Source organism: Dryobates pubescens, chromosome 9 (assembly GCF_014839835.1).
Source record: "Dryobates pubescens isolate bDryPub1 chromosome 9, bDryPub1.pri, whole genome shotgun sequence".
NCBI classification, from domain to species: domain Eukaryota; kingdom Metazoa; phylum Chordata; class Aves; order Piciformes; family Picidae; genus Dryobates; species Dryobates pubescens.
In genome coordinates this window covers 481960-506956 of record NC_071620.1, presented here as the reverse complement: position 1 = coordinate 506956, position 24997 = coordinate 481960, and the positions used below count along the sequence as shown (strand labels likewise).

General features: G+C 67.1%; 1 protein-coding gene across 1 annotated transcript in view; it reads left to right on the top strand.

Annotated features, from left to right (window-relative positions):
• The window catches only part of SMCHD1 (structural maintenance of chromosomes flexible hinge domain containing 1), a gene marked incomplete at its 5' end in the record, with an annotated part of 79688 nt that overhangs the window by 43074 nt on the left and 11617 nt on the right, over positions 1 to 24997 (top strand). The window contains 15 exons of the mRNA XM_054164411.1: positions 3160 to 3248; positions 3856 to 3974; positions 5273 to 5440; positions 7424 to 7549; positions 8521 to 8600; positions 12568 to 12725; positions 13221 to 13336; positions 14396 to 14457; positions 16258 to 16345; positions 17754 to 17885; positions 18820 to 18960; positions 20160 to 20286; positions 21277 to 21396; positions 22093 to 22178; positions 23825 to 23947. Of these exons, the coding sequence (XP_054020386.1) occupies positions 3160 to 3248; positions 3856 to 3974; positions 5273 to 5440; positions 7424 to 7549; positions 8521 to 8600; positions 12568 to 12725; positions 13221 to 13336; positions 14396 to 14457; positions 16258 to 16345; positions 17754 to 17885; positions 18820 to 18960; positions 20160 to 20286; positions 21277 to 21396; positions 22093 to 22178; positions 23825 to 23947 (1735 nt within the window). The remainder of the gene's footprint in view (positions 1 to 3159; positions 3249 to 3855; positions 3975 to 5272; positions 5441 to 7423; positions 7550 to 8520; positions 8601 to 12567; positions 12726 to 13220; positions 13337 to 14395; positions 14458 to 16257; positions 16346 to 17753; positions 17886 to 18819; positions 18961 to 20159; positions 20287 to 21276; positions 21397 to 22092; positions 22179 to 23824; positions 23948 to 24997) is intronic.

The following is a 24997-nucleotide window of genomic DNA, read 5'->3' as shown; positions in this document are numbered from 1 at the left end:
GGGTCAGGGGCTCTTGGGTTGTAAGACTCACCTGCTGGGGGGTGGTTGAAGAGCTCAGAGCTCTGTCTAGCTGAGAACACACTACAGGAGTGAGCAGCTTTGTGCTGGAGGGCTCCTCAGGGGCACTCAAGAGGTGCCAGGGGACTCTTCAGCGTTTTGGGTGCCAGCACAAGGCCTACAGGTGAGGAGAAGCAGAGGCTGAGGTGCCTCAGAAGCACCCAGGAAGGGTCTGTCAGGCCCTGGGAATCTGGGTCTGTGCTTTGGGGTGGTTCTCCAGAGCCCCCGGCGTGGGCTCGGGCTGCTCTCAAGGCAGGACAGGTCACTGCCAACCTGTCAGTGGGCAGCAGGGCTGCGGGAGCCAGCCCAGGCTGGCACAGCAAGGCAGGCTGGGGTAGCTCTGGGCACAGCAGCCTCAGGCTGGCACTCGTGGGGGTCACATAATGAGGAGGCAGTTTGTGATGCTGCACAGCTGGAGGCTGCTCTGGGCTGGGGGTGCTGTGGGGCTGGGGGTTGTCGGGGTCTGAGCTGCTGCACGCTGCAGCGGTGCTTCCCCAGGCCGCTGCTGGGCTCTGTGAGAGCCCCGGGGGGGGCAAGCTGCTGCAGGCCCCCTGAAGGGCTCCCTCAGCCCTGCCTGGAGCTGCCTGAGCGGCCTGAGCTGCCAGCGGCCCTGTGCGCAGGAGCCTTGGAGCGCTGCGTGCGGCAGGGCTGGCAGCAGAGCCCAGACCTGCTGCCTGCTGCCAGCTGCCTCTGCTCCCTGCTGCCTGCTGCCTGCTGCCTCTGCTGCCTGCTCCCTGCTGCCTCTGCTGCCTGCTGCCAGCTGCCTCTGCTGCCTGCTGCCTGCTGCCAGCTGCCTCTGCTCCCTGCTGCCTGCTCCCTGCTGCCTGCTGCCTGCTGCCTCTGCTGCCTGCTCCCTGCTCCCTGCTGCCTCTGCTGCCTGCTGCCAGCTGCCTCTGCTGCCTGCTCCCTGCTGCCTCTGCTGCCTGCTGCCAGCTGCCTCTGCTGCCTGCTCCCTGCTGCCTGCTCCCTGCTGCCTGCTGCCTGCTGCCTCTGCTGCCTGCTCCCTGCTCCCTGCTGCCTCTGCTGCCTGCTGCCAGCTGCCTCTGCTGCCTGCTGCCTGCTCCCTGCTGCCTCTGCTGCCTGCTGCCAGCAGCCTCTGCTGCCTGCTCCCTGCTGCCTCTGCTGCCTGCTGCCTGCTCCCTCTGCTGCCTGCTCCCTGCTGCCTCTGCTGCCTGCTGCCAGCTGCCTCTGCTGCCTGCTCCCTGCTGCCTCTGCTGCCTGCTGCCAGCTGCCTCTGCTGCCTGCTCCCTGCTGCCTGCTGCCTCTGCTGCCTGCTCCCTGCTGCCTCTGCTGCCTGCTGCCAGCTGCCTCTGCTGCCTGCTGCCTGCTCCCTGCTGCCTCTGCTGCCTGCTGCCAGCTGCCTCTGCTGCCTGCTCCCTGCTGCCTCTGCTGCCTGCTGCCTCTGCTGCCTGCTCCCTGCTGCCTCTGCTCCCTGCTGCCTCTGCTGCCTGCTGCCTGCTGCCTCTGCTGCCTGCTGCCTGCTGCCTCTGCTCCCTGCTGCCTCTGCTGCCAGCTGCCTGCTGCCTGCTGCCTCTGCTGCCTGCTGCCTCTGCTGCCTGCTGCCAGCTGCCTGCTGCCTCTGCTGCCAGCTGCCTGCTGCTCCCTGCTGCCCACTCCCTGCTCCCTCCTGCCTGCTGCCCACTCCCTGCTGCCTGCTCCCTGCTCCCTGCTGTCCGCTCCCTGCTGCCTGCTCCCTGCTGCCTGCTCCCTGCTGTCCGCTCCCTGCTGCCTGCTCCCTGCTCCCTGCTGCCCGCTCCCTCCTGCCCACTCCCTGCTCCCTCCTGCCCACTCCCTGCTCCCTGCTCCCTCCTGCTGCTCCCTGCTCCCTCCTGCCCGCTCCCTCCTGCCCACTCCCTGCTGCCCACTCCCTGCTCCCTGCTCCCTCCTGCTGCTCCCTGCTGCCCACTCCCTACTCCCTCCTGCCCGCTCCCTCCTGCCCGCTCCCTCCTGCCCGCTCCCTCCTGCTGCTCCCTGCTGCCCACTCCCTGCTGCCTGCTGCCCACTCCCTGCTCCCTCCTGCCCGCTCCCTCCTGCTGCTCCCTGCTGCCCACTCCCTGCTGCCTGCTGTCCGCTCCCTGCTCCCTCCTGCTGCTCCCTGCTGCCTCCTGCCTGCTCCCTCCTGCCCACTCCCTCCTGCTGCTCCCTGCTGCCCACTCCCTGCTCCCTCCTGCCCACTCCCTCCTGCTGCTCCCTGCTGCCCACTCCCTGCTCCCTCCTGCCCACTCCCTCCTGCTGCTCCCTGCTGCCCACTCCCTGCTCCCTCCTGCCCGCTCCCTCCTGCTGCTCCCTGCTGCCCACTCCCTGCTGCCTGCTGTCCGCTCCCTGCTCCCTCCTGCTGCTCCCTGCTGCCCACTCCCTGCTCCCTGCTGTCCGCTCCCTGCTCCCTCCTGCTGCTCCCTGCTGCCTCCTGCCTGCTCCCTCCTGCCTGCTCCCTCCTGCCCGCTCCCTCCTGCTGCTCCCTGCTGCCTCCTGCCCGCTCCCTCCTGCTGCTCCCTGCTGCCCACTCCCTGCTGCCTGCTGTCCGCTCCCTGCTCCCTCCTGCTGCTCCCTGCTGCCTCCTGCCCGCTCCCTGCTGCCCGCTCCCTGCTGCCCACTCCCTGCTCCCTCCTGCTGCTCCCTCCTGCTGCTCCCTGCTGCCCGCTCCCTGCTGCCTGCTGTCCGCTCCCTGCTCCCTCCTGCTGCTCCCTCCTGCTGCTCCCTCCTGCCCGCTCCCTCCTGCCCACTCCCTGCTGCCCACTCCCTGCTGCCTGCTGTCCGCTCCCTGCTCCCTCCTGCTGCTCCCTGCTGCCTCCTGCCCGCTCCCTGCTGCCCGCTCCCTGCTGCCCACTCCCTGCTCCCTCCTGCTGCTCCCTCCTGCTGCTCCCTGCTGCCCGCTCCCTGCTGCCTGCTGTCCGCTCCCTGCTCCCTCCTGCTGCTCCCTCCTGCTGCTCCCTCCTGCCCGCTCCCTCCTGCCCACTCCCTGCTGCCCACTCCCTGCTCCCTGCTGTCCGCTCCCTGCTCCCTCCTGCTGCTCCCTGCTGCTCTCTCCGCTCCCTGCTGCCTGCCCTTGTGCTGTGCCTGCCCACCTCAGGGCTCTAACCCTGCTCTCCTCTGCTGCCCCAGGCCCATTGCTGATGAGCCCAAGCACATCAAGTGCAAGCTGAAAGGACCAAACACGCTGCAGCTGGGTGAGGAGCTGCCAGGGGAAGTCGGTGAGTAGCTGAATGTTCTCCAGTGCCTTGGGAGCTCCCTGAGCCCTGCACACACAGAGGGTGAGGGGAGGGAGCCTCAGCTGCTCTCTGTGGTGCCTTGGGACAGGACAGGGGACAGGGGACACAAACTGGAACCCAAGAGGGGAACCTTGTTTGGGGTGAGGCTGCTGGAGGCCTGGAGCAGGCTGCCCAGAGAGTCTGCTGGGGTGGAGAGCTTCCAACCCCCCCTGGGCACTGTGCTGCTGGGCAAGCTGCTGGGGGGGCCCTGCTGGAGCAGGGCTTGGGCTGGGGGAGCTCCAGAGGTCCCTTCCCAGCCCTCCATGCTGGGGTTCAGTGAGGGGAGCTGAACACTGGCACAGCTGTCCAAGAGGTTGTGGAATCTCCATCCTTGGAGGCACTCAAAAGCCATCTGGACAGAGTCCTGGGCCTGGCCCTGGAGCAGATGAGCTCCAGAGAGCCTTCCCCAGCTCTGTCTCTGGCACTGCTCTGCAGTGTCTCCCTGGTGTGTGCTGTACACCCTGATGTGCCACCAGAGGCTGGCTGATGGCTCATTAGAGCAGCTGCTGGGGTAATGAATCACCCTGCTAATGACCTTCTCTTTCAACAGACATCATGATCACAGATCAGTATGGAAACCACGTCCAGACAGTGACCTCTTCATGCATCAACTCCCTGGGGGTGTCTGCACCTGGGCTGGATAAATCCAACCTGAAGGTCACCTGGCAGGTACTCAGGAGCTGCCAGGGAGCTCAGTGGTGCTGCCTGTCCCATTCCATCCCCCAGAGCTCAGCCAGAGCTGCCTGCCTCAGCTTTGCTCTGCTGGAGGGCCACTCGGCCCTGTGTCTGCTCTAGCTTGTCCCTGCTCTGCTGGCTGTGCTTCTGGTGAGCTGATTTGCTCCCTTGAAGAGCCCTCCAGAAGGGACTGATGATGTTGTCTGTCATGGCTCACTCCCACATGCATCCTGTGCCTTGTGGGGGAGAGACCCCAGCTGAGCATCACTCCATGAGCAGTGCTTCAGCTGGGAGCACATCACTTCTTCCCCAGGGAGTGCGCTGAAGCTGCACCACAGAGTCTGCAGTTCAGCTGGGAGCCCCCAGGGGAAGCAGCAGATGGGAAGGCTGGAGGGGGACATCCCCTGAGGGGGGCTGGAGCCAGGCCCAGGGGGAAGGGTTTGGAGCTGAGGCAGAGCAGGGGCAGAGTGGAGCTGAGGCAGCAGTGGTTGAGTGTGAGGCTGCTGAGCCTCTGGCCCAGGCTGCCCAGGGAGGCTGTGGCTGCCTCCTGCCTGGGGGTGCTCAGGGCTAGGCTGGATGAGGCCCTGAGCAGCTGAGCCTGGCTGAGAGGTGTCCCTGGGCATGGCAGGGGGTTGGATCACTGAGCTCTGAGCTCCCTGCCAGCCTGAGCCCTGCTGGGGCTCCCTCACTCAGGGCATACTCACAGTGCAAGATAACCTTCAGCTCCACAAGAAGCTTCTTGGAGCCTCCATGGCTCGACCCTGGCAGCTTTTGCATTGCTTCTCCTTTCTTGTTGAGGATCTCTATTCTCAGGGCTCCTGTGTTCCAGGGCAGAAAGGACAGGCTCAGAACAGGCTGGAAGGGACTGCAGGCTGCTGGGGGCTTCACTTGTAGACAGGAGGGCAGCACATGGCCCTTTCAATGGCCATCTGGCTGTGGCACTGGGGAGCAGAGCCAGGGTACCTATTGGGGTGCCAGCAAATCTGGTGTCGTTGGGCAGCAGCTCAGTGAGGCTGCTGAGCCTCTGCCCAGGGAGGCTGTGGCTGCCTCCTGCCTGGGGGTGCTCAGGGCCAGGCTGGATGAGGCCCTGAGCAGCTGAGTGTGGCTGAGAGGTGTCCCTGGGCATGGCAGGGGGTTGGATCACTGAGCTCTGAGCTCCCTGCCAGCCTGAGCCCTGCTGGGGTTGGAGCAGTGTGTGGAGGTGCCAGTGGTGCAGTGCCAGGGGGGCAGAGAGGGCTGAGCTGTGGTGGGGCTGGGCCTGTGCTGACCGAGGCGTCGCTGCGTCCCCCCAGGGCAGCTCTCTGATCATGCGGGTCAAGGGCATCCGGTTCAGCAGCTGCCAGCTGGGCACCAAGGAGCTCTGCTTCGCCTGGAGAGAGTTCTCTGACTTCATCAGGGTCACCTTGACCGCAGGACCCCCTGCCAGGCTGCAGTTCCTGGACTGGCCAGAGCTGGAGAAGGTCAGTGCCACAGCGGGGGGCACCGCAGGGGCCTCTGACCCTGCGCTCTGCTCTGAGAGCTCACCTCCAGCTCTGCTGCCCCAGCAGCAGGAGCACTCAGAGCTGCTGCAGACAGCCCAGAGGAGGCCTCAGAGATGCTGCCAGGGCTGGAGCAGCTCTGCTGGCAGCACAGGCTGAGGGAGCTGGGGCTGTGCAGCCTGCAGAGGAGAAGGCTCGAGGGGGGTTTTCTGTTCCAGTCTTCACCTGGGCTGCTCAGGTGCTAGGGCTGAAGCTGGAGCAGAAGGCCAGAGGGGAAGCAAGGGAAAGAAAATCAGAGCTGAGAGCAGCAAGAAAGGGAAAGAAAACTGCATGTGAGAGAGCAGGGTAAGGGAGAGCAAAATGAGAGCCCTGAGGGGAGAGCAGGGTAAGGGAGAGCAAAATGAGAGCCCTGAGGGGAGAGCAGAGCTGAGGGAGAGCAAAATGAGAGCCCTGAGGGGAGAGCAGGGTAAGGGAGAGCAAAATGAGAGCCCTGAGGGGAGAGCAGAGCTGAGGGAGAGCAAAATGAGAGCCCTGAGGGGAGAGCAGGGTAAGGGAGAGCAAAATGAGAGCCCTGAGGGGAGAGCAGGGTAAGGGAGAGCAAAATGAGAGCCCTGAGGGAGAGCAGGGTAAGGGAGAGCAAAATGAGAGCCCTGAGGGGAGAGCAGGGTAAGGGAGAGCAAAATGAGAGCCCTGAGGGAGAGCAGGGTAAGGGAGAGCAAAATGAGAGCCCTGAGGGGAGAGCTGGGCTGAGGGAGAGCAAAATGAGAGCCCTGAGGGAGAGCAGGGTAAGGGAGAGCAAAATGAGAGCCCTGAGGGAGAGCAGAGCTGAGGGAGAGCAAAATGAGAGCCCTGAGGGGAGAGCTGGGCTGAGGGAGAGCAAAATGAGAGCCCTGAGGGGAGAGCTGGGCTGAGGGAGAGCAAAATGAGAGCCCTGAGGGGAGAGCTGGGCTGAAGGTTGTGCTGGGCAGGTGGAGAAGGGAGGTGTTAAGAGCCAAGTGAGACAGAAGGTTCAGGGACTCTTGGAACTCTTTTGGTTCTGAGGTCCATCCCATGGAGAAGGTTTGAGGCCTTTTGCTCTCTCTCCAAGAAGGAAGCTGCTGGATGAGCCTCTCCAGAGCACCTCCTTCCTTCAGTGCCCCCACAGCAGGGACAGCTCCTAGGGAGAGCAGGCTGGCAGCTGTGGGAAGGGCTGCTGGGGCCTGGCAGCCCTTGCCCTGGGCCAGCTGCAGGCTGCTGGGGCTGTGCTGCCCTGCCCTGGGCCAGCTGCAGGCTGCTGGGGCTGTGCTGCCCTGCCCTGGGGCAGCTGCAGGCTGCTGGGGCTGTGCTGCCCTGCCCTGGGGCAGCTGCAGGCTGCTGGGGCTGTGCTGCCCTGCCCTGGGGCAGCTGCAGGCTGCTGGGGCTGTGCTGCCCTGCCCAGGGGCAGCTGCAGGCTGCTGGGGCTGTGCTGCCCTGCCCTGGGGCAGCTGCAGGCTGCTGGGGCTCTGCTGCCCTGCCCTGGGGCAGCTGCAGGCTGCTGGGGCTGTGCTGCCCTGCCCAGGGGCAGCTGCAGGCTGCTGGGGCTGTGCTGCCCTGCCCAGGGGCAGCTGCAGGCTGCTGGGGCTGTGCTGCCCTGCCCTGGGCCAGCTGCAGGCTGCTGGGGCTGTGCTGCCCTGCCCAGGGGCAGCTGCAGGCTGCTGGGGCTGTGCTGCCCTGCCCTGGGGCAGCTGCAGGCTGCTGGGGCTCTGCTGCCCTGCCCTGGGGCAGCTGCAGGCTGCTGGGGCTGTGCTGCCCTGCCCAGGGGCAGCTGCAGGCTGCTGGGGCTGTGCTGCCCTGCCCAGGGGCAGCTGCAGGCTGCTGGGGCTGTGCTGCCCTGCCCAGGGCCAGCTGCAGGCTGCTGGGGCTGTGCTGCCCTGCCCTGGGGCCAGCAGGCTGCTGGGGCTGTGCTGCCCTGCCCAGGGGCAGGCTGAGGCAGGCTGTCTCCTGCAGCCTGTGGCAGTGATCAATGGCAGGCAGCTGCAGAAGGCTCTCCAGGTGCAGCTGTGTGACCAGTGGGGGAACCCAACCCCTGAAGCCAACGTCAGGATCGGCCTCACCAAGAGCAGCCACCTCAAGGTGAGCCTGGGCTCCCCCCTCAGCTCGGTGGGACACCTCTCCTGCCTCCCACCTCTGCCTCCCCTCCTTCCTTGCCGAGCCCTGGGGGTGGGAGGGAGCCAGGGATGGCCCAGCAGAGGCAGGCAGGGGGCCCAGGGTGGTTTGCTCAGCTCCAGCCTGGAGTCTCAGACACAGAGCCTCGGCAGCACCCCAGGCCTGATCCTGTCCCCTGCTGAGTGCAAGTGGGTCTCCAGCTGCCAACAACTGACAGTCACACAGTGAGGGGGGCTGGAGGGGACCCCCAGAGCTCACCTGCCCCGAGCCCCTGCCATGGGCAGGGACACCTCATCCAGCCTGGCCTTGAGCACCCCCAGGCAGGAGGCAGCCACAGCCTCCCTGGGCAGCCTGCTCCAGCTGGGGAGGTGACTTGAAGCCCTGGTCCTGAACCTGAGCAGCTCCATCTGAAAGAGCAGAGAGAAAACACTGCTGTGGAACTCATCCCTCCACAGCCTGGCCTGGAAGGGACCTCTCAAGGCCATCTGGTGCAGCCCCCTGCCCTCAGCAGGGACACCTCTGCCCTCTGGCTCTCTGCAGCTCCCTGGGGGGAGGCTGGAGCCAGGTGGGGACAGATCTCTTAGGCCCTGGGCGATGGGGCTGGAGGAGCTGCCTGGAGCTGCCCCAGGGCAGGTTGGAGATGAGGAGAAGGTTCTTCACTGGAAGGGTTCTCAAGCCCTGGCACAGGCTGCCCAGGGAGGCTCCAAGCATTAAGTTGGTTGGGAGGGGCCTTGAGCAAGGGCTCCAGCAGGAGGTGTCCCTGCCCATGGCAGGGGCTTGGAGCTGCATGTCTTGAAGGTCCCTTCCAGCCCAGGCCATGCCAGGACTGAGCTGGAGGGCAAGCCCTGGGGGAGTCAGTGCTGCAGGGCAGCTCCAGCTGCACCTCCTGCCCAGAGCCAGCCCTGCCCCTGGCACTCACAGCCTCTGCTCTGGCACAGGTTGGCCTCTCCAGCCAGCAGCTGAAGACTGACGACAGCGGCAGGGCCAACCTGGGGGTGTTCAGCATCCATGCACCACGGTGAGGGGGCCTGCAGGGGGGGGGCTGCACAGCTGGGCACAGCTGGGGGGGCTGAGGGTCCCTGCAGGGGGGGCTGCAGAGCTGGGGGGCTGAGGGTCCCTGCAGGGGGGGGCTGCAGAGCTGGGGGGCTGAGGGTCCCTGCAGGGGGGGCTGCAGAGCGGGGGGGGCTGAGGGTCCCTGCAGGGGGGGCTGCAGAGCTGGGGGGGCTGGGGGTCCCTGCAGGGGGGGCTGCAGAGCTGGGGGGGCTGAGGGTCCCTGCAGGGGGGGCTGCAGAGCTGGGGGGCTGAGGGTCCCTGCAGGGGGGGCTGCAGAGCTGGGGGGGCTGAGGGTCCCTGCAGGGGGGGCTGCAGAGCTGGGGGGCTGAGGGTCCCTGCAGGGGGGGCTGCAGAGCTGGGGGGGCTGAGGGTCCCTGCAGGGGGGGCTGCAGAGCTGGGGGGGCTGAGGGTCTCTGCAGGGGGGGCTGCAGAGCTGGGGGGGCTGAGGGTCCCTGCAGGGGGCGCTGCAGAGCTGGGGGGGCTGAGGGTCCCTGCAGGGGGGGCTGCAGAGCTGGGGGGCTGAGGGTCCCTGCAGGGGGCGCTGCAGAGCTGGGGGGGCTGAGGGTCTCTGCAGGGGGGGCTGCAGAGCTGGGGGGGCTGAGGGTCTCTGCAGGGGGGGCTGCAGAGCTGGGGGGGCTGAGGGTCCCTGCAGGGGGCGCTGCAGAGCTGGGGGGGCTGAGGGTCCCTGCAGGGGGGGCTGCAGAGCGGGGGGGCTGAGGGTCCCTGCAGGGGGCGCTGCAGAGCGGGGGGGCTGAGCGTCCCTGCAGGAGGGGGCTGCACAGCTGGGCACAGCTGGGGGAACTGAGGGTCCCTGCAGGGGGGGCTGCAGAGCTGGGGGGGCTGAGGGTCCCTGCAGGGGGGGCTGCAGAGCTGGGGGGGCTGAGGGTCCCTGCAGGGGGGGGCTGCAGAGCTGGGGGGGCTGAGGGTCCTTGCAGGGGGGGGCTGCAGAGCTGGGGGGGCTGAGGGTCCCTGCAGGGGGGGCTGCAGAGCTGGGGGGCTGAGGGTCCCTGCAGGGGGGGCTGCAGAGCTGGGGGGGCTGAGGGTCCCTGCAGGGGGGGCTGCAGAGCTGGGGGGCTGAGGGTCCCTGCAGGGGGGGGCTGCAGAGCTGGGGGGCTGAGGGTCCCTGCAGGGGGCAGCTGCACAGCTGGGCACAGCTGGGGGGGCTGAGGGTCCCTGCAGGGGGCGCTGCAGAGCTGGGGGGGCTGAGGGTCCCTGCAGGGGGGGCTGCAGAGCTGGGGGGCTGAGGGTCCCTGCAGGAGGGGGCTGCACAGCTGGGCACAGCTGGGGGGGCTGAGGGTCCCTGCAGGGGGGGCTGCAGAACTGGGGGGGCTGAGGGTCCCTGCAGGGGGGGCTGCAGAGCTGGGGGGGCTGAGGGTCCCTGCAGGGGGGGGCTGCAGAGATGGGGGGCTGAGGGTCCCTGCAGGGGGCAGCTGCACAGCTGGGCACAGCTGGGGGGGCTGAGGGTCTCTGCAGGGGGGGCTGCAGAGCTGGGGGGCTGAGGGTCCCTGCAGGGGGCGCTGCAGAGCTGGGGGGGCTGAGGGTCCCTGCAGGGGGGGCTGCAGAGCTGGGGGGCTGAGGGTCCCTGCTGGAGGGGGCTGCACAGCTGGGCACAGCTGGGGGGGCTGAGGGTCCCTGCAGGGGGGGCTGCAGAGCTGGGGGGGCTGAGGGTCCCTGCAGGGGGACCTGCACAGCTGGGGGGGCTGAGGGTCTCTGCAGGGGGGGCTGCAGAGCTGGGGGGGCTGAGGGTCCCTGCAGGGGGCGCTGCAGAGCTGGGGGGGCTGAGGGTCCCTGCAGGGGGGGGCTGCACAGCTGGGCACAGCTGGGGGGGCTGAGGGTCCCTGCAGGGGGGGCTGCAGAGCTGGGGGGGCTGAGGGTCCCTGCAGGGGGGGCTGCAGAGCTGGGCACAGCTGGGGGGGCTGAGGGTCCCTGCAGGGGGGGCTGCAGAGCTGGGGGGGCTGAGGGTCCCTGCAGGGGGGGCTGCAGAGCTGGGGGGCTGAGGGTCCCTGCAGGGGGGGCTGCAGAGCTGGGGGGGCTGAGGGTCCCTGCAGGGGGGGCTGCAGAGCTGGGGGGGCTGAGGGTCCCTGCAGGGGGGGGCTGCAGAGCTGGGGGGCTGAGGGTCCCTGCAGGGGGGGGCTGCAGAGCTGGGGGGCTGAGGGTCCCTGCAGGGGGGGCTGCAGAGCTGGGCACAGCTGGGGGGGCTGAGGGTCCCTGCAGGGGGGGCTGCAGAGCTGGGGGGGCTGAGGGTCCCTGCAGGGGGCAGCTGCACAGCTGGGCACAGCTGGGGGGGCTGAGGGTCTCTGCAGGGGGGGCTGCAGAGCTGGGGGGCTGAGGGTCCCTGCAGGGGGCAGCTGCACAGCTGGGCACAGCTGGGGGGGCTGAGGGTCTCTGCAGGGGGGGCTGCAGAGCTGGGGGGGCTGAGGGTCCCTGCAGGGGAGGCTGCAGAGCTGGGGGGCTGAGGGTCCCTGCAGGGGGCGCTGCAGAGCTGGGGGCCTGAGGGTCCCTGCAGGAGGGGGCTGCACAGCTGGGCACAGCTGGGGGGGCTGAGGGTCCCTGCAGGGGGGGCTGCAGAGCTGGGGGGGCTGAGGGTCCCTGCAGGGGGGGGCTGCAGAGCTGGGGGGGCTGAGGGTCCCTGCAGGGGGGGCTGCAGAGCTGGGGGGGCTGAGGGTCCCTGCAGGGGGGGGCTGCAGAGCTGGGGGGGGCTGAGGGTCCCTGCAGGGGGGGCTGCAGAGCTGGGGGGGCTGAGGGTCCCTGCAGGGGGGGCTGCAGAGCTGGGCACAGCTGGGGGGGCTGAGAGTCCCTGCAGGGGGGGCTGCAGAGCTGGGGGGGCTGAGGGTCCCTGCAGGGGGGGCTGCAGAGCTGGGGGGGGCTGAGGGTCCCTGCAGGGGGGGCTGCAGAGCTGGGGGGGCTGAGGCTTTCCCGGCACATCCCTGGGGATGCTTCCCCCGCAGGCTGCAGGCTGCAGGCAGCAGGGCTGCGGGCTCCTGGCAGCAGGGCTGCAGGCAGCAGGGCTGCGGGCTGCTGGCAGCAGGGCTGCGGGCTCCTGGCAGCAGGGCTGCGGGCTGCAGGCAGCAGGGCTGCGGGCTCCTGGCAGCAGGGCTGCGGGCTGCAGGCAGCAGGGCTGCAGGCAGCAGGGCTGCGGGCTGCAGGCAGCAGGGCTGCAGGCAGCAGGGCTGCGGGCTGCAGGCAGCAGGGCTGCGGGCTGCTGGCAGCAGGGCTGCGGGCTCCTGGCAGCAGGGCTGCGGGCTGCTGGCAGCAGGGCTGCGGGCTCCTGGCAGCAGGGCTGTGGGCTCCTGGCAGCAGGGCTGCGGGCTCCTGGCAGCAGGGCTGCGGGCTCCTGGCAGCAGGGCTGCGGGCTCCTGGCAGCAGGGCTGCGGGCTGCTGGCAGCAGGGCTGCTGGCAGCAGGGCTGCGGGCTCCTGGCAGCAGGGCTGCGGGCTCCTGGCAGCAGGGCTGCGGGCTGCAGGCAGCAGGGCTGCGGGCTCCTGGCAGCAGGGCTGCGGGCTCCTGGCAGCAGGGCTGCGGGCTGCAGGCAGCAGGGCTGCGGGCTCCTGGCAGCAGGGCTGCGGGCTGCTGGCAGCAGGGCTCCTGGCAGCAGGGCTGCGGGCTCCTGGCAGCAGGGCTCCTGGCAGCAGGGCTGCGGGCTCCTGGCAGCAGGGCTGCGGGCTGCAGGCAGCAGGGCTGCGGGCTGCAGGCAGCAGGGCTGCGGGCTCCTGGCAGCAGGGCTGCGGGCTCCTGGCAGCAGGGCTGCGGGCTGCTGGCAGCAGGGCTGCTGGCAGCAGGGCTGCGGGCTCCTGGCAGCAGGGCTGTGGGCTGCTGGCAGCAGGGCTGCGGGCTGCTGGCAGCAGGGCTGCTGGCAGCAGGGCTGCGGGCTCCTGGCAGCAGGGCTGCGGGCGGCAGGGCTGCGGGGCAGCTGCCTGCTGTCTGTGCTGGCAGGGGGGAGCACAGCCTGCAGGTCAGAGCCTTCCACTACAAAGGGCCCCTGGACGCTCCTCCCATCACCCTGACCGTGCTGCCCGACCCCGAGAAGCCTGTCTGCCTCAAGGTCAAGTACGACCAGGACGCTGCCTGCCCGGCAGGGGGAACCTTCCCCGGTGAGTAGCCTCTGCAGCCTGCCAGCCTCCTCCCGGGGCCTCTCCTGCCTGCCTTTGCCCAGCCCTGCCTGAGGAGCCTCTGCCACAGCCGGGGGCAAGGCAGAGCACCACCCCCGGGGAGCGCTGCCCCGTTCCGGGCCGCTCCCTGAGCGGACCTGGCTGTGCCGGGCGCCGGCCCCAGGCTCTGCACGGCCGCCCGGGGCTCTCTTTGGGTGCCTTTCCTCAAGGGCTGGGGGAGGTGCAGGGCTCCATGGGCTGGGGTCTCCAGCAGAGGTCTGTTTGGCCTGGCACAGCCCTCCGAGCTCCCCCAGTCCAAGCGGTGCTGTGCCCGGGGCTGCCCCACGGCCCTCAGCGCCACAGCTCTGCCCCTGGGCTGGGGATTCAGCCAGCCCCCTGGGCAGGCTGGGCCGGGCCTGGGGAAGCCTTTCATGGCAGGAGCTCCTCCTGCTGTGCCCCTGGGTGCTGAGCAAAGCTGTGCTTGCCTGTCCCCTGCAGACTTCATGGTGAGCGTGCTGTCCGAGGAGGAGAACATCATCAAGCACATCAGCTCGGCCCGGGTCACCATGAGCCTCTGGGAGGCACAGGGCCCAGGGGCCAAGGCAGGCGCTGCAGTAAGTCACCAGGAGGCCAAGGGCCTGAGGGCAACCTGCCCTTCCTTGCACTTGGGGCCCTGTCCTCTTCTGGCCCTTATGTGGCAGGGGCTTGGCTCCTGCTGATGCCAGTCGAGGCTTGCTCAGCAGTGACAGAGCCCTGGAGCTGCCTGGCTTGGAGCTCAGCCACTCAGCCACCAGAACCATGGCCCTCAAACCCTGTCCCAGGGAGCTCAGCCACTCAGCCACCATGGCCCTCAAACCCTGTCCCAGGGAGCTCAGCCACTCAGCCACCAGAATCATGGCCCTCAAACCCTGTCCCAGGGAGCTCAGCCACTCAGCCACCATGGCCCTCAAACCCTGTCCCAGGGAGCTCAGCCACTCAGCCACCACCACCATGGCCCTCAAACCCTGTCCCAGGGAGCTCAGCCACCACCACCATGGCCCTCAAACCCTGTCCCAGGGAGCTCAGCCACTCAGCCACCAGAATCATGGCCCTCAAACCCTGTCCCAGGGAGCTCAGCCACCACCACCATGGCCCTCAAACCCTGTCCCAGGGGGCTGTGGCCACCCCCAAATGTGCTCAGATTTGTGGTTGTAGAACCATGGAGTCCTTTGGGCAGCAGAAGCCCCTCAGGATCAAGCCCAGCCAAAGTCCAGCTCTGGCAAAGCTGGTGGCAGTCCATGGCCCTCAGCACCACACCTGCAAGGCCTGGGAGCACCTGCAGGGCTGGGGACTCCAGCACCTCCCTGGGCAGCCTGAGCACAGCCCTGCAGGATGGGAATGGTTCCTCACGTGCAGCCCAGCCCAGGCTGTTGCTGTCCCAGTGCCCAGGCTGTGGTAAGGAGCAGGGGGGAGCTGCTCCTCAGGGGCTGGCTGGTGGCAGGCAGGCTCTCAGCAGCTGCCACCTTGCCCTGGGCCAAGCCCAGGCTCCAGGGATGAAGGCTGCTGGGGGAAGCCTCTCAGAAGTGGTGTTTTGCTGGCAGCTCTGCCTGGCTCTGCAGCCTGGGCAGCAGCTGCCAGGGGAAGTGCCTGGGCCTGCAGGGCAGGGCAGTGAGTTTTGTGCCCTCCCTTTGCAGGTGACGACGTTCAGCTGCAGCAAGGTGAAGGAGGACAAGGAAGATGGCATCTTCTACTTCAGGTACAGCAGCATGCTGCTGCCTGCTGCCACCCACTGCAGAGCCTGGGCCTGAGCTGCAGGCAGGAGGTCCAGGCTGCAGCAGGCAGGAGGTCTAGGCTGCAGCAGGCAGGAGGTCCAGGCTGCAGCAGACAGGAGGTCCAGGCTGCAGCAGGCAGGAGGTCCAGGCTGCAGCAGGCAGGAGGTCCAGGCGGCAGCAGGCAGGAGGTCCAGGCTGCAGCAGGCAGGAGGTCCAGGCTGCAGGAGGTCCAGGCTGCAGCAGACAGGAGGTCCAGGCTGCAGCAGACAGGAGGTCCAGGCTGCAGCAGGCAGGAGGTCCAGGCGGCAGCAGGCAGGAGGTCCAGGCTGCAGCAGGCAGGAGGTCCAGGCTGCAGGAGGTCCAGGCTGCAGCAGACAGGAGGTCCAGGCGGCAGCAGGCAGGAGGTCCAGGCTGCAGCAGGCAGGAGGTCCAGGCGGCAGCAGGCAGGAGGTCCAGGCTGCAGCAGGCAGGAGGTCCAGGCTGCAGCAGGCAGGAGGTCCAGGCTGCAGCAGGCAGGAGGCCCAGGCTGCAGCAGACAGGAGGTCCAGGCGGCAGCAGACAGGAGGTCCAGGCTGCAGCAGACAGGAGGTCCAGGCTGCAGCAGGCAGGAGGTCCAGGCTGCAGCAGGCAGGAGGTCCAGGCTGCAGCAGGCAGGAGGTCCAGGCTGCAGCAGGCAGGAGGTCCAGGCTGCAGCAGACAGGAGGTCCAGGCTGCAGCAGGCAGGAGGCCCAGGCTGCAGCAGGCAGGAGGTCCAGGCGGCAGCAGGCAGGAGGTCCAGGCTGCAGCAGGCAGGAGGTCCAGGCTGCAGCAGACAGGAGGTCCAGGCAGCAGCAGGCAGGAGGTCCAGGCTGCAGCAGGCAGGAGGTCCAGGCTGCAGCAGGCAGGAGGTCCAGGCTGCAGCAGACAGGAGGTCCAGGCGGCAGCAGACAGGAGGTCCAGGCGGCAGCAGACAGGAGGTCCAGGCTGCAGCAGGCAGGAGGTCCAGGCGGCAGCAGGCAGGAGGTCCAGGCGGCAGCAGGCAGGAGGTCCAGGCTGCAGCAGGCAGGAGGTCCAGGCAGCAGCAGGCAGGAGGTCCAGGCAGCAGCAGGCAGGAGGTCCAGGCAGCAGCAGGCAGGAGGTCCAGGCTGCAGCAGTTGCAGTCTGGTTGTTCAGGGTGGGAGAGACCTCAGAGGTCATGGAGTCCAGCTGAGGCCCAGCTGCTGAGGCAGACCTCTCCTGCCAGCCCAGCTTGCTCAGGGGCCCAGCCAGCCTGGCTTTGAACACTTCCAGGCCTGGAGCCTTCACAGCTTCTCTGGGTGACCTGTGTGGGCTGGGAAAGACCTTTGAGATCATTGAGTCCAAGCTACCATGGCCACTGCACTGTATCCTGAAGGACAGGGACGAGGAGCCTGGCCCCAGCCTCCTGTCCCCCACAGCTCCTTCAGCTCTTGCTGAGCATTGCTCAGCTGCCCTCTGGGGCTGCTCTCCTGCAGGCTGCACAGCCCCAGGGCTCTCAGCCTTTGCTGCTGCCAGAGCTGCTCCAGGCCCCTCAGCAGCTCTGCAGCCTGCCCTGGGCTCTCCCCAGCAGCTCTCTGTCTCTCTGGGACTGGGGGGCACAGAGCTGGCCCCAGCACTGCAGCTGTGGCCTCAGCAGAGCAGAGCAGAGGGGCAGGAGAGCCTCCCTTAGAGCCTCCCTTGGCCAGCAAGAGTTGGGAGCAGCACTCAGATGTGGGTTGCCTGTGTGCTGGGCTGCTCCTCACTTCAGCACTAACTTTACTTTTTGCTTGGGCTTTGTTTTCCCTCAGGGACAAAATGATTCCAGAGAGAGTTGCCACTTACTGCATCCAGTTCACCTTTGCAGTGGACAAGCTGAATACCCTCAGCAGTGAGCAGGTTTGAGTCCATAACTCATTCCATGTCCTGTGGAATCAGCTGGGGCAGTGTGATCAAACACCTTCCAGGGCCAGGGGGCAGCTTTCACCTGCAGGCTCTGCAGGACATTGCCACTGGAGCTGGGTGGTTTCAGCTGGTGTCTGAGCTTCTGGAACTGAGCAGAAATCAGAGAGTGCTGTGGGTTGGACAGGCAGCATGGCTCAGGCTGGGAGGGAGCTCAGAGCTCAGCTAATCCAACCTCCCCTCCATGCCCAGGGACACCTCTCAGCCACACTCAGCTGCTCAGGGCCTCATCCAGCCTGGCCTTGAGCATCCCCAGGCAGGAGGCAGCCACAGCCTCCCTGGGCAGCCTGGGCCAGAGGCTCAGCAGCCTGGGACTAAAGAACATCTTCCTCAGCTCCACTCTGCCCCTGCTCTGCCTCAGCTCCAAACCCTTCCCCCTGGGCCTGGCTCCAGCCCCCCTCAGGAGCAGTTCCTCTGCAGCCTTCCTGCAGGATCCCTTCAGGTGCTGGCAGCAGCTCTGAGGAGCCCCTGGAGCCTTCTCCTCTGCAGGCTGCACAGCCCCAGCTCCCTCAGCCTGTGCTCCCAGCAGAGGTCCAACCCTCCTCCTGCACCAAGAGCTGTGCAGCAGCAGAGCTGCCTCACTCACTCCCAGCACAACTCAGTTATGAAAGGATTTCCAAGCCAGCTGTGGGCAGCTGCTGTCCTGAGCACAGCTCAGAGTGGTTTGGGCTGGACAAGCTCATGAAGATCTCTGGAGTCCAACCACTGTGCAGCTGTAGCAGCTGGTGTGGAGCAGCAGAGCTGCCTGCTGCCAGCCCAGCAGAGCTGTGTGCTGCTGCTTTGGGCTGCTGTTGCCTTCCTGCAGGTGTGCAGGGAGTTGCAGCAGCCCTTTCCTGGCCTTCAAAACCTCCAGGCAGGAGGCTGCCACCACCTCCCTGGGCAACCTGTGCCAGGCTCTCACCACCCTCCTGGGGAACAACTTCTTCCTCACAGCCAATCTCAATCTCCCCATTCCTAGTTCTGCTCCATCCCCCCAGTCCTGTCCCTCCCTGACACCTTCAGAAGTCCCTCCCCAGCTTTCCTGCAGCCCCCTGCAGATCCTGGAAGGCCACAAGAAGGTTTCCTTGGCACCTTCTCCTCTCCAGCCTGCACATCCCCAACTCCCTCAGTCTGTGCTCACAGCAGAGCAGCTCCAGCCCTCTGCTCCCCCTCGTGGCCCTGCTCTGGACACCTTCCAGCCCCTCCAGAGCCTTCCTGGCACAGAGGCTCCAGAGCTGGAGGCAGAGCTGGGGCTGGGCTCTCGGCAGAGCAGAGCAGGGGCTTGGAACTGGCTGGTCCCTGAGGGCCCTTCCAACCCTAACAGTTCTCTGATGTGTGTTTGTTTCCTCCTCTTTTCCCCTGCTAGATCCTGGTGGAGGTTGTCCCCAACGCCCCTGTGCGCCTGGCCCCCGACTGCCCGCCGGCCACCCCGGCCGTCTCCAACGTCCAGGCCCTGGCCAGCCGCACCCTGGTCCGGGACCTGCAGCTCCACGTGATGGTAACTGGGGCTGGGGGTGCTGGGGGTGCCTGCACACTGCCTGCTCTGCCCTGCTCCTGGGCACAGCTGGCTGCCTGCTCCCTGCTCTGCCCTGCTCCTGGGCACAGCTGGCTGCCTGCCCCCTGCTCTGCTCTGCTCCTGGGCACAGCTGCCTGCCTGCTCCCTGCTCTGCCCTGCTCCTGGGCACAGCTGGCTGCCTGCTCCCTGCTCTGCTCTGCTCCTGGGCACAGCTGCCTGTCTGCCCCCTGCTCTGCCCTGCTCCTGGGCACAGCTGCCTGCCTGCTCCCTGCTCTGCCCTGCTCCTGGGCACAGCTGGCTGCCTGCCCCCTGCTCTGCCCTGCTCCTGGGCACAGCTGCCTGCCTGCCCCCTGCTCTGCCCTGCTCCTGGGCACAGCTGGCTGCCTGCCCCCTGCTCTGCCCTGCTCCTGGGCACAGCTGGCTGCCTGCCCCCTGCTCTGCCCTGCTCCTGGGCACAGCTGCCTGCCTGCCCCCTGCTCTGCCCTGCTCCTGGGCACAGCTGGCTGCCTGCCCCCTGCTCTGCCCTGCTCCTGGGCACAGCTGGCTGCCTGCCCCCTGCTCTGCCCTGCTCCTGGGCACAGCTGGCTGCCTGCTCCCTGCTCTGCCCTGCTCCTGGGCACAGCTGGCTGCCTGCCCCCTGCTCTGCCCTGCTCCTGGGCACAGCTGCCTGCCTGCCCCCTGCTCTGCCCTGCTCCTGGGCACAGCTGCCTGCCTGCCCCCTGCTCTGCCCTGCTCCTGGGCACAGCTGCCTGCCTGCACACTGCCTGCCCCCTGTGGTGCCCTGAGTGGGCACAGGGTGGGGGGTGACCCTGCAGGCCCCCGCTGCTGGCAGCTGGTGAGCCCAGGCCAGCAGGGTGAGTGGTCAGTGCCTGCATCTGGTGTCCCAGAGCACTCTCTCTGCCCTCCCCCCTCGCAGGATGAGTACAACAACCATGCTGGCACCGAGCTGGGGGGCAGAGTTCTGGCCAAGATCAAGAGCCCTGTGGAGGAGGACACTGAGGTGCCCCAGTTCCAGGGCAAGGTGGAGTTCCCCCTGGAGAAGGGCTCAGCTTGCATTGTAAGTGCCTGAAACCTCCCCTCAGCAGCAGGGCTGGGGAGGCCTCTGCAGCCTGCAAGCTGAGCTCACCCTGCCTCCTGTGGGCAGGGTTTGCAGAAGTGAGGCTGGGGCCAGGCTCTGCTGAGTGCTGCCCAGGGCCAGGCCAAGGGGCAGAGCCTGGAAGCCAGGAGGTGGCAGCTGAGCAGGAGGAGAAAGTGGTTTGGGGGGAGGCTGCTGGAGGCCTGGAGCAGGCTGCCCAGAGAGGTTGTGGAGTCTGCTGGGGTGGAGAGCTTCCAACCCCCCCTGGGCACTGTGCTGCTGGGCAAGCTGCTGGGGGGGCCCTGCTGGAGCAGGGCTTGGGCTGGGGCAGCGCCAGGGGTCCCTTCCAGCCCCTATGCTGGGGCTGTGTCAGGCTGAGGAGTTGACCAAAGGCAGAATTGTTCTCCCAGAACTTCTGCTGAGGCACTGGGTGGGCTGGGCTGGGCCGGGCTGGGTTAAGCTGGGCTGGGTTAAGCTGGGCTGGGCTGGGTTAAGCTGGGCTGGGCTGGGTTAAGCTGGGCTGGGCTGGGTTAAGCTGGTCTGGGCTGGGTTAAACTGGTCTGGGCTGGGTTAAACTGGTCTGGGCTGTGTTAAGCTGGGCAGGGCTGGGTTAAGCTGGGCCAGGCTGGGTTGGGTTAGGCTGGACTGGGAAGAATTTAATGCAAGCCCCTCTGGATCTGCTGGGGGTGTCCAAGGCCAGGCTGGATGAGGCCCTGAGCAGCCTGTGCTGGTGGGAGGGGTCCCTGCCCATGGCAGGGGCTGGAGCTGGAGGAGCTCTGAGGTCCCCTCCAACCCAACCATGCTGTGACCCTGTGGCCTGCTGTCTGCTGCCACGGCCACAGCAGCAGCTTCAGCTCAGCACTGGCTGTGGTTTGCTGTTCCCTCCCTGTGCTCATGCTCTGGGGCTCTTCACTCTGCCAGCTGCTGTTGTGCAGCCCAGGAGAGCTTGCAGGCCATGGGGTGTTAAGCACATACAGGAGAGCCAAAGGGCCACAAGGGACAGCTCCTTCAGGCCTTTGGGGGTTGTCCGGGGCAGGGGGCTCTAAAAGGCACCCCCAGGCCAGCACTCAGGTCCCACACAGCGTTGCAGGGAGCTTGGGAGGGTTGGTGTCTGAAGGATGTTGCTGTGGTGGGACCTCAGCAGTTGACAGAACCTTCTGCTTGGTTGGTTGTTGGCTTAGAACCTGGTGCTGGCCGAGAACAGCCCTGGGAGGGACAGCACGGAGTATGTGCTGGTGTTTGAGCCGGAGGTGCCGGCGCTGAAGAAGCCCCTGGAGCCCTACCACCTGTCCTTCATGTTCTACAATGGTAGGTGTAGCCCACACCCTCCTGAGAAGCTGTGGCTCAGCCAGCTCCAGCCCCCTGCCATGGGACCCCTCCCACCAGCCCAGGCTGCTCAGGGCCTCACCCAGCCTGGCCTTGAACACCCCCAGGGAGGGGGCAGCCACAGCCTCCCTGGGCAGCCTGTGCCAGAGTCTCCCCAGCCTCACTCCCAAGGATTTCTTCCTCATCTCCAGTCTCAATCTGCCCTCTCCCAGCTCCAAGCCACTGTCCCTCATCCTGGCACTCCCAGCCCTTGTCCCAAGTCCCTCCCCAGCTCTCCTGGAGCCCTTCAGGTACTGGAAGCTGCTCTGAGGTCTCCCTGGAGCCTTCTCTTCTCCAGGCTGCACAGCCCCAACTCTCCCAGCCTGGCCCCACAGGGGAGGTTCTGCAGCCTCTGATCATCCTCATGGCCTCCTCTGGAGCCTCTCCAGCAGCCCCAGGTCCTTCTTGTGCTGGGGCCCCAGAGCTGGAGGCAGTGCTGCAGGTGGGGGCTGAGCAGAGCAGAGGGGCAGAATCCCCTCCCTGTGCTGCTGCTCTCCCTGCTGTGGATGCAGCTCAGCACCCAGCTGGCTCTGGGCTGCCAGGGACCACTGCTGGGAGTCTGTCACCAACTGACACCCCCAAGGCCTCCTCCTGCAGGCTGCTCCTGAGCCACCCCTCCCCCAGCCTGGCTCTGTGCTTGGCACTGCCCCAACCCAGCTGAGGGAACCTTGCCCTTGGCCTTGTTGAGCTGCATGAGCTGCCTTGATCAAGCTCAGCTCTGCAGCCTGTCCCTCTGGATGGTTCCCTTCCCACCACACAGCTTGGTGTCCCCCCCAGGGAGCACTCAGCAGCTGCTTTTAGTCCATGACAGCTCTTCAGAGCGGTGCCCAGGCCTGGGTGGCTTTGCTGCTGTTTACCCCAACAAAACCCTCCCTCACCTGCTCCTTGCTCCTTGCATTTCCCCCTAGATGTCCATTTCTGTGCTCTCTGCAGATTTCAAGAAGCAGCAGCAGATGGCAACACTCACAAAGGAGAGGGACCAGCTATCCCAGTCCATAGGTGTCTACAGGAACTGGTTTGAGACCAACAGTCAGCTTGTAACTGAGCTCAAATGTAAGTTCACTCAGAGGGAGAAGCCAATGTCCTGGGAATGAAACCTTTCTGAGGGTTCTTTTTGCTTTGGGAATGTATAAAGAGGGGGAAAACATCCCTGTTGGAATGGTGAGAGAGTAAGGAGAGAGCTTTGCTTTAGTAGGGATGGACCTGCCCAGGAAGGGTCTTGGGCTGAGGCAGAACTGCCAGAGGAGGAACAAAACCACTGGCACTGATTGGGGGTGGGGAGGGAGGGGTCCCACAGGCTGCCCAGGGAGGCTGTGGATGTCCCCTCCCGGGAGGTGTTCAAGGCCAGGCTGGATGAGGCCCTGAGCAGCCTGGGCTGGGGGGAGGTTGAAGATCTTCAAGGCTGATGGTCTTGAAGGTGCCTTCCAACCCAACCCAACCCAACCCAACCCAACCCAACCCAACCACTGCTGTGATTCTGCCCTCTGCAAACTCAGCATGGCCTGAAACCAACCCAGGGGTGGTCCTGCTCCACAGGGCTGCTCTTGCCCTCCCTGGCCCCCAGTCACTCAGTGCAGTTGTGGCTCAGGCCCCACTGCTGGGCAGGAGGCCTCTGCGGCCCTGGCCTGATAGCCTGTGCTGAAGTGAAGGAGCAGAGAGGCTGAGCGGTGTGGGACAGCGCTGTGGGGGGCTGCACGCAGGGGCGCACTGCTCTCAGACTGCCTGGCTCTGTGCTCTGCTCGCTTCCAGGCCAGGTTAAAGAGGCTGAAACCAGAGAAACTCACCTGAAAAACGAGCTGAGGAAGCACCAGATTGAAGTGCCACAGACAAACACAGTAAGGCTGCTCCCTCGCCGCCCTGCACGGCCCCAGCGCAAAGCCCGGCCCAGCCGGGGCGGGAGCCACAAGGCCCAGCCCAGCCCAGCCCAGCCTAGGCGGGAGGCGCAAGGCCCAGCCCAGCCCAGCCCAGCCCAGCCCAGCCTAGGCGGGAGGCGCAAGGCCCAGCCCAGCCCAGCCCAGCCCAGCCCAGCCGGGGCGGGAGCCGCAAGGCCCAGCCCAGCCCAGCCCAGCCCAGCCCAGCCTAGGCGGGAGGCGCAAGGCCCAGCCCAGCCCAGCCCAGCCCAGCCGGGGCGGGAGCCGCAAGGCCCAGCCCAGCCCAGCCCAGCCGGGGCGGGAGCCGCAAGGCTCAGCCCAGCCCAGCCCGGGCGGGAGCCGCAAGGCCCAGCCCAGCCGGGGCGGGAGCCGCAAGGCCCAGCCCAGCCCAGCCGGGGCGGGAGCCGCAAGGCCCAGCCCAGCCCAGCCGGGGCGGGAGCCACAAGGCTCAGCCCAGCCCAGCCCGGGCGGGAGCCGCAAGGCTCAGCCCAGCCCAGCCCGGGCGGGAGCCGCAAGGCCCAGCCCAGCCCAGCCGGGGCGGGAGCCGCAAGGCCCAGCCCAGCCCAGCCCAGCCCAGCCCAGCCCAGCCCGGGCGGGAGCCGCAAGGCTCAGCCCAGCCCAGCCCGGGCGGGAGCCGCAAGGCCCAGCCCAGCCCAGCCGGGGCAGGAGCCGCAAGGCCCAGCCCAGCCCAGCCGGGGCGGGAGCCGCAAGGCCCAGCCCAGCCCAGCCGGGGCGGGAGGCGCAAGGCCCAGCCCAGCCCAGCCGGGGCGGGAGCCGCAAGGCCCAGCCCAGCCCAGCCCAGCCGGGGCGGGAGGCGCAAGGCCCAGCCCAGCCCAGCCGGGGCGGGAGCCGCAAGGCCCAGCCCAGCCCAGCCCGGGCGGGAGCCGCAAGGCCCAGCCCAGCCCTGGCCTGTAGCTGAGCTCAGTGCATGAGCTCTGTGGGTGCAGGCACCTGCAGCTTGCCCCCTGAAGCCCTGAGGACAGCCTGTGGCTCGGTGCCACCCTCCCAGGCTTGGGCATTGCCCTGCTCTGCTTGCTGGCGTCTCCTGCAGGCGGCTGCGGAGCTTCCCCTCTCCCTCCTGGGCTGCTCAGGGCGCCAGCTGTGCTGCTGGGGCTGCTGCTTCTGGCAAGCCTCTGCCTGCTGGAGGTGTTCTGACAGCCAAGCCCTGGGCACGTCCCCACCAAGCCTTCTCTCTGAGCTGGGTTGTGGATGTGCAGTGGGGAAGGGAAGGGCTGGGTGATGGCACTCAGAGGGTCAATGGCTCCATGTCCAGATGGAGGTGGGGGACAAGGGGAGTCCCTCAGGGGTCTGTGCTGGTCCCAGTGCTGTTCAGTGCCAGAGACTCTGAGACTGAGGCACCCTCAGCAGGTCTGGAGATGGCCCCAAGCTGAGTGGTGCTGTTGGTAAGGCTGAAGGGTGGATGGAGCCATCCAGAGGGACCTGGAGAGCTGCAGAGGTGGCTGGGGAGAAGCTCAGGAGGTTCAGGACTGCAAAGTGCAAGGCTGTTGATTGTTTTGTTGGTATGAACTTGATGGACAGCAGGTCAAGCAACTTCCCCTGCAGCTCAGCCCCCTGAGCCCTGCTCACCAACCTGCCCTTCCAATCCCCAGCTCCAGTATGTGGATTCTCTGATCAAACAAAAGCTGCTGGACCAAGAGGGGCTGAGGAAGCAGCCCAGGAGAACCTGCACCCTCCCAAACTATCCAAAAGGCAACCCAGATGTCCTAGGCAAGGTGAGTTTCCTCTTGGCCTTCAGCTGAGATCTGTGGGCTCTGGGAAGTGGGAGTGAGGGAAAATGAGCCAGCTGTGGGAGCAGGTCCAGAGGAGGCCACAGAGATGCTGCCAGGGCTGGAGCAGCTCTGCTGGGAGCACAGGCTGAGGGAGCTGGGGCTGTGCAGCCTGCAGAGGAGAAGGCTCCAGGGGCTCCTCAGAGCTGCTGCCAGCACCTGAAGGGATCCTGCAGGAAGGCTGCAGAGGAACTGCTCCTGCGGGGGGCTGGAGCCAGGCCCAGGGGGAATGGGCTGCAGCAAGAGAAGTGTGGCCAGCAGGGCAAGGGAGGTGATTCTCCCCCTCTACTCTGCTCTGGGGAGACCCCACCTGGAGCTCTGTGTCCAGTGCTGGAGCCCCTATGACAAGAAGGCTCTGGAGGTGCTGGAAGGTGTCCAGAGAAGGGCCATGAGGAGGAGCAGAGGGCTGGAGCTGCTCTGCTGTGAGCACAGACTGAGGGAGCTGGGGATGTGCAGGCTGGAGAGGAGAAGGCTCTGAGGTGACTTCATTGTGGCCTTCCAGGATCTGCAGGGGGCTACAAGAAAGCTGGGGAGGGACTTTTGAGTGTGTCAGGGAGGGATAGGACGGGGGGGGATGGAGCAGAACTAGAAATGGATAGACTCAGCTTGGATGTGAGGAAGAAGTTGTTGCCCATGAGGGTGGTGAGAGCCTGGCACAGGCTGCCCAGGGAGGTGGTGGAAGCCTCCTGCCTGGAGGTGTTTGCAGCCAGGCTGGAGGTGGCTGTGAGCAACCTGCTGTGGTGTGAGGTGTCCCTGCCCATGGCAGGGGGGTTGGAGCTGGCTGAGCCTTGAGCTCCCTTCCAGCCCTGACAGCTCTATGGTGGTTTGGAGCTGAGGCAGAGCAGGGTCAGAGTGGAGATGAGGAAGAAGTTGTTGAGTGTGAGGGTAGTGAGAGCCTGGCCCAGGCTGCCCAGGGAGGCTGTGGCTGCCTCCTGCCTGGGGGTGCTCAGGGCCAGGCTGGATGAGGCCTTGAGCAGCAGAGTGCAGCTGAGAGGT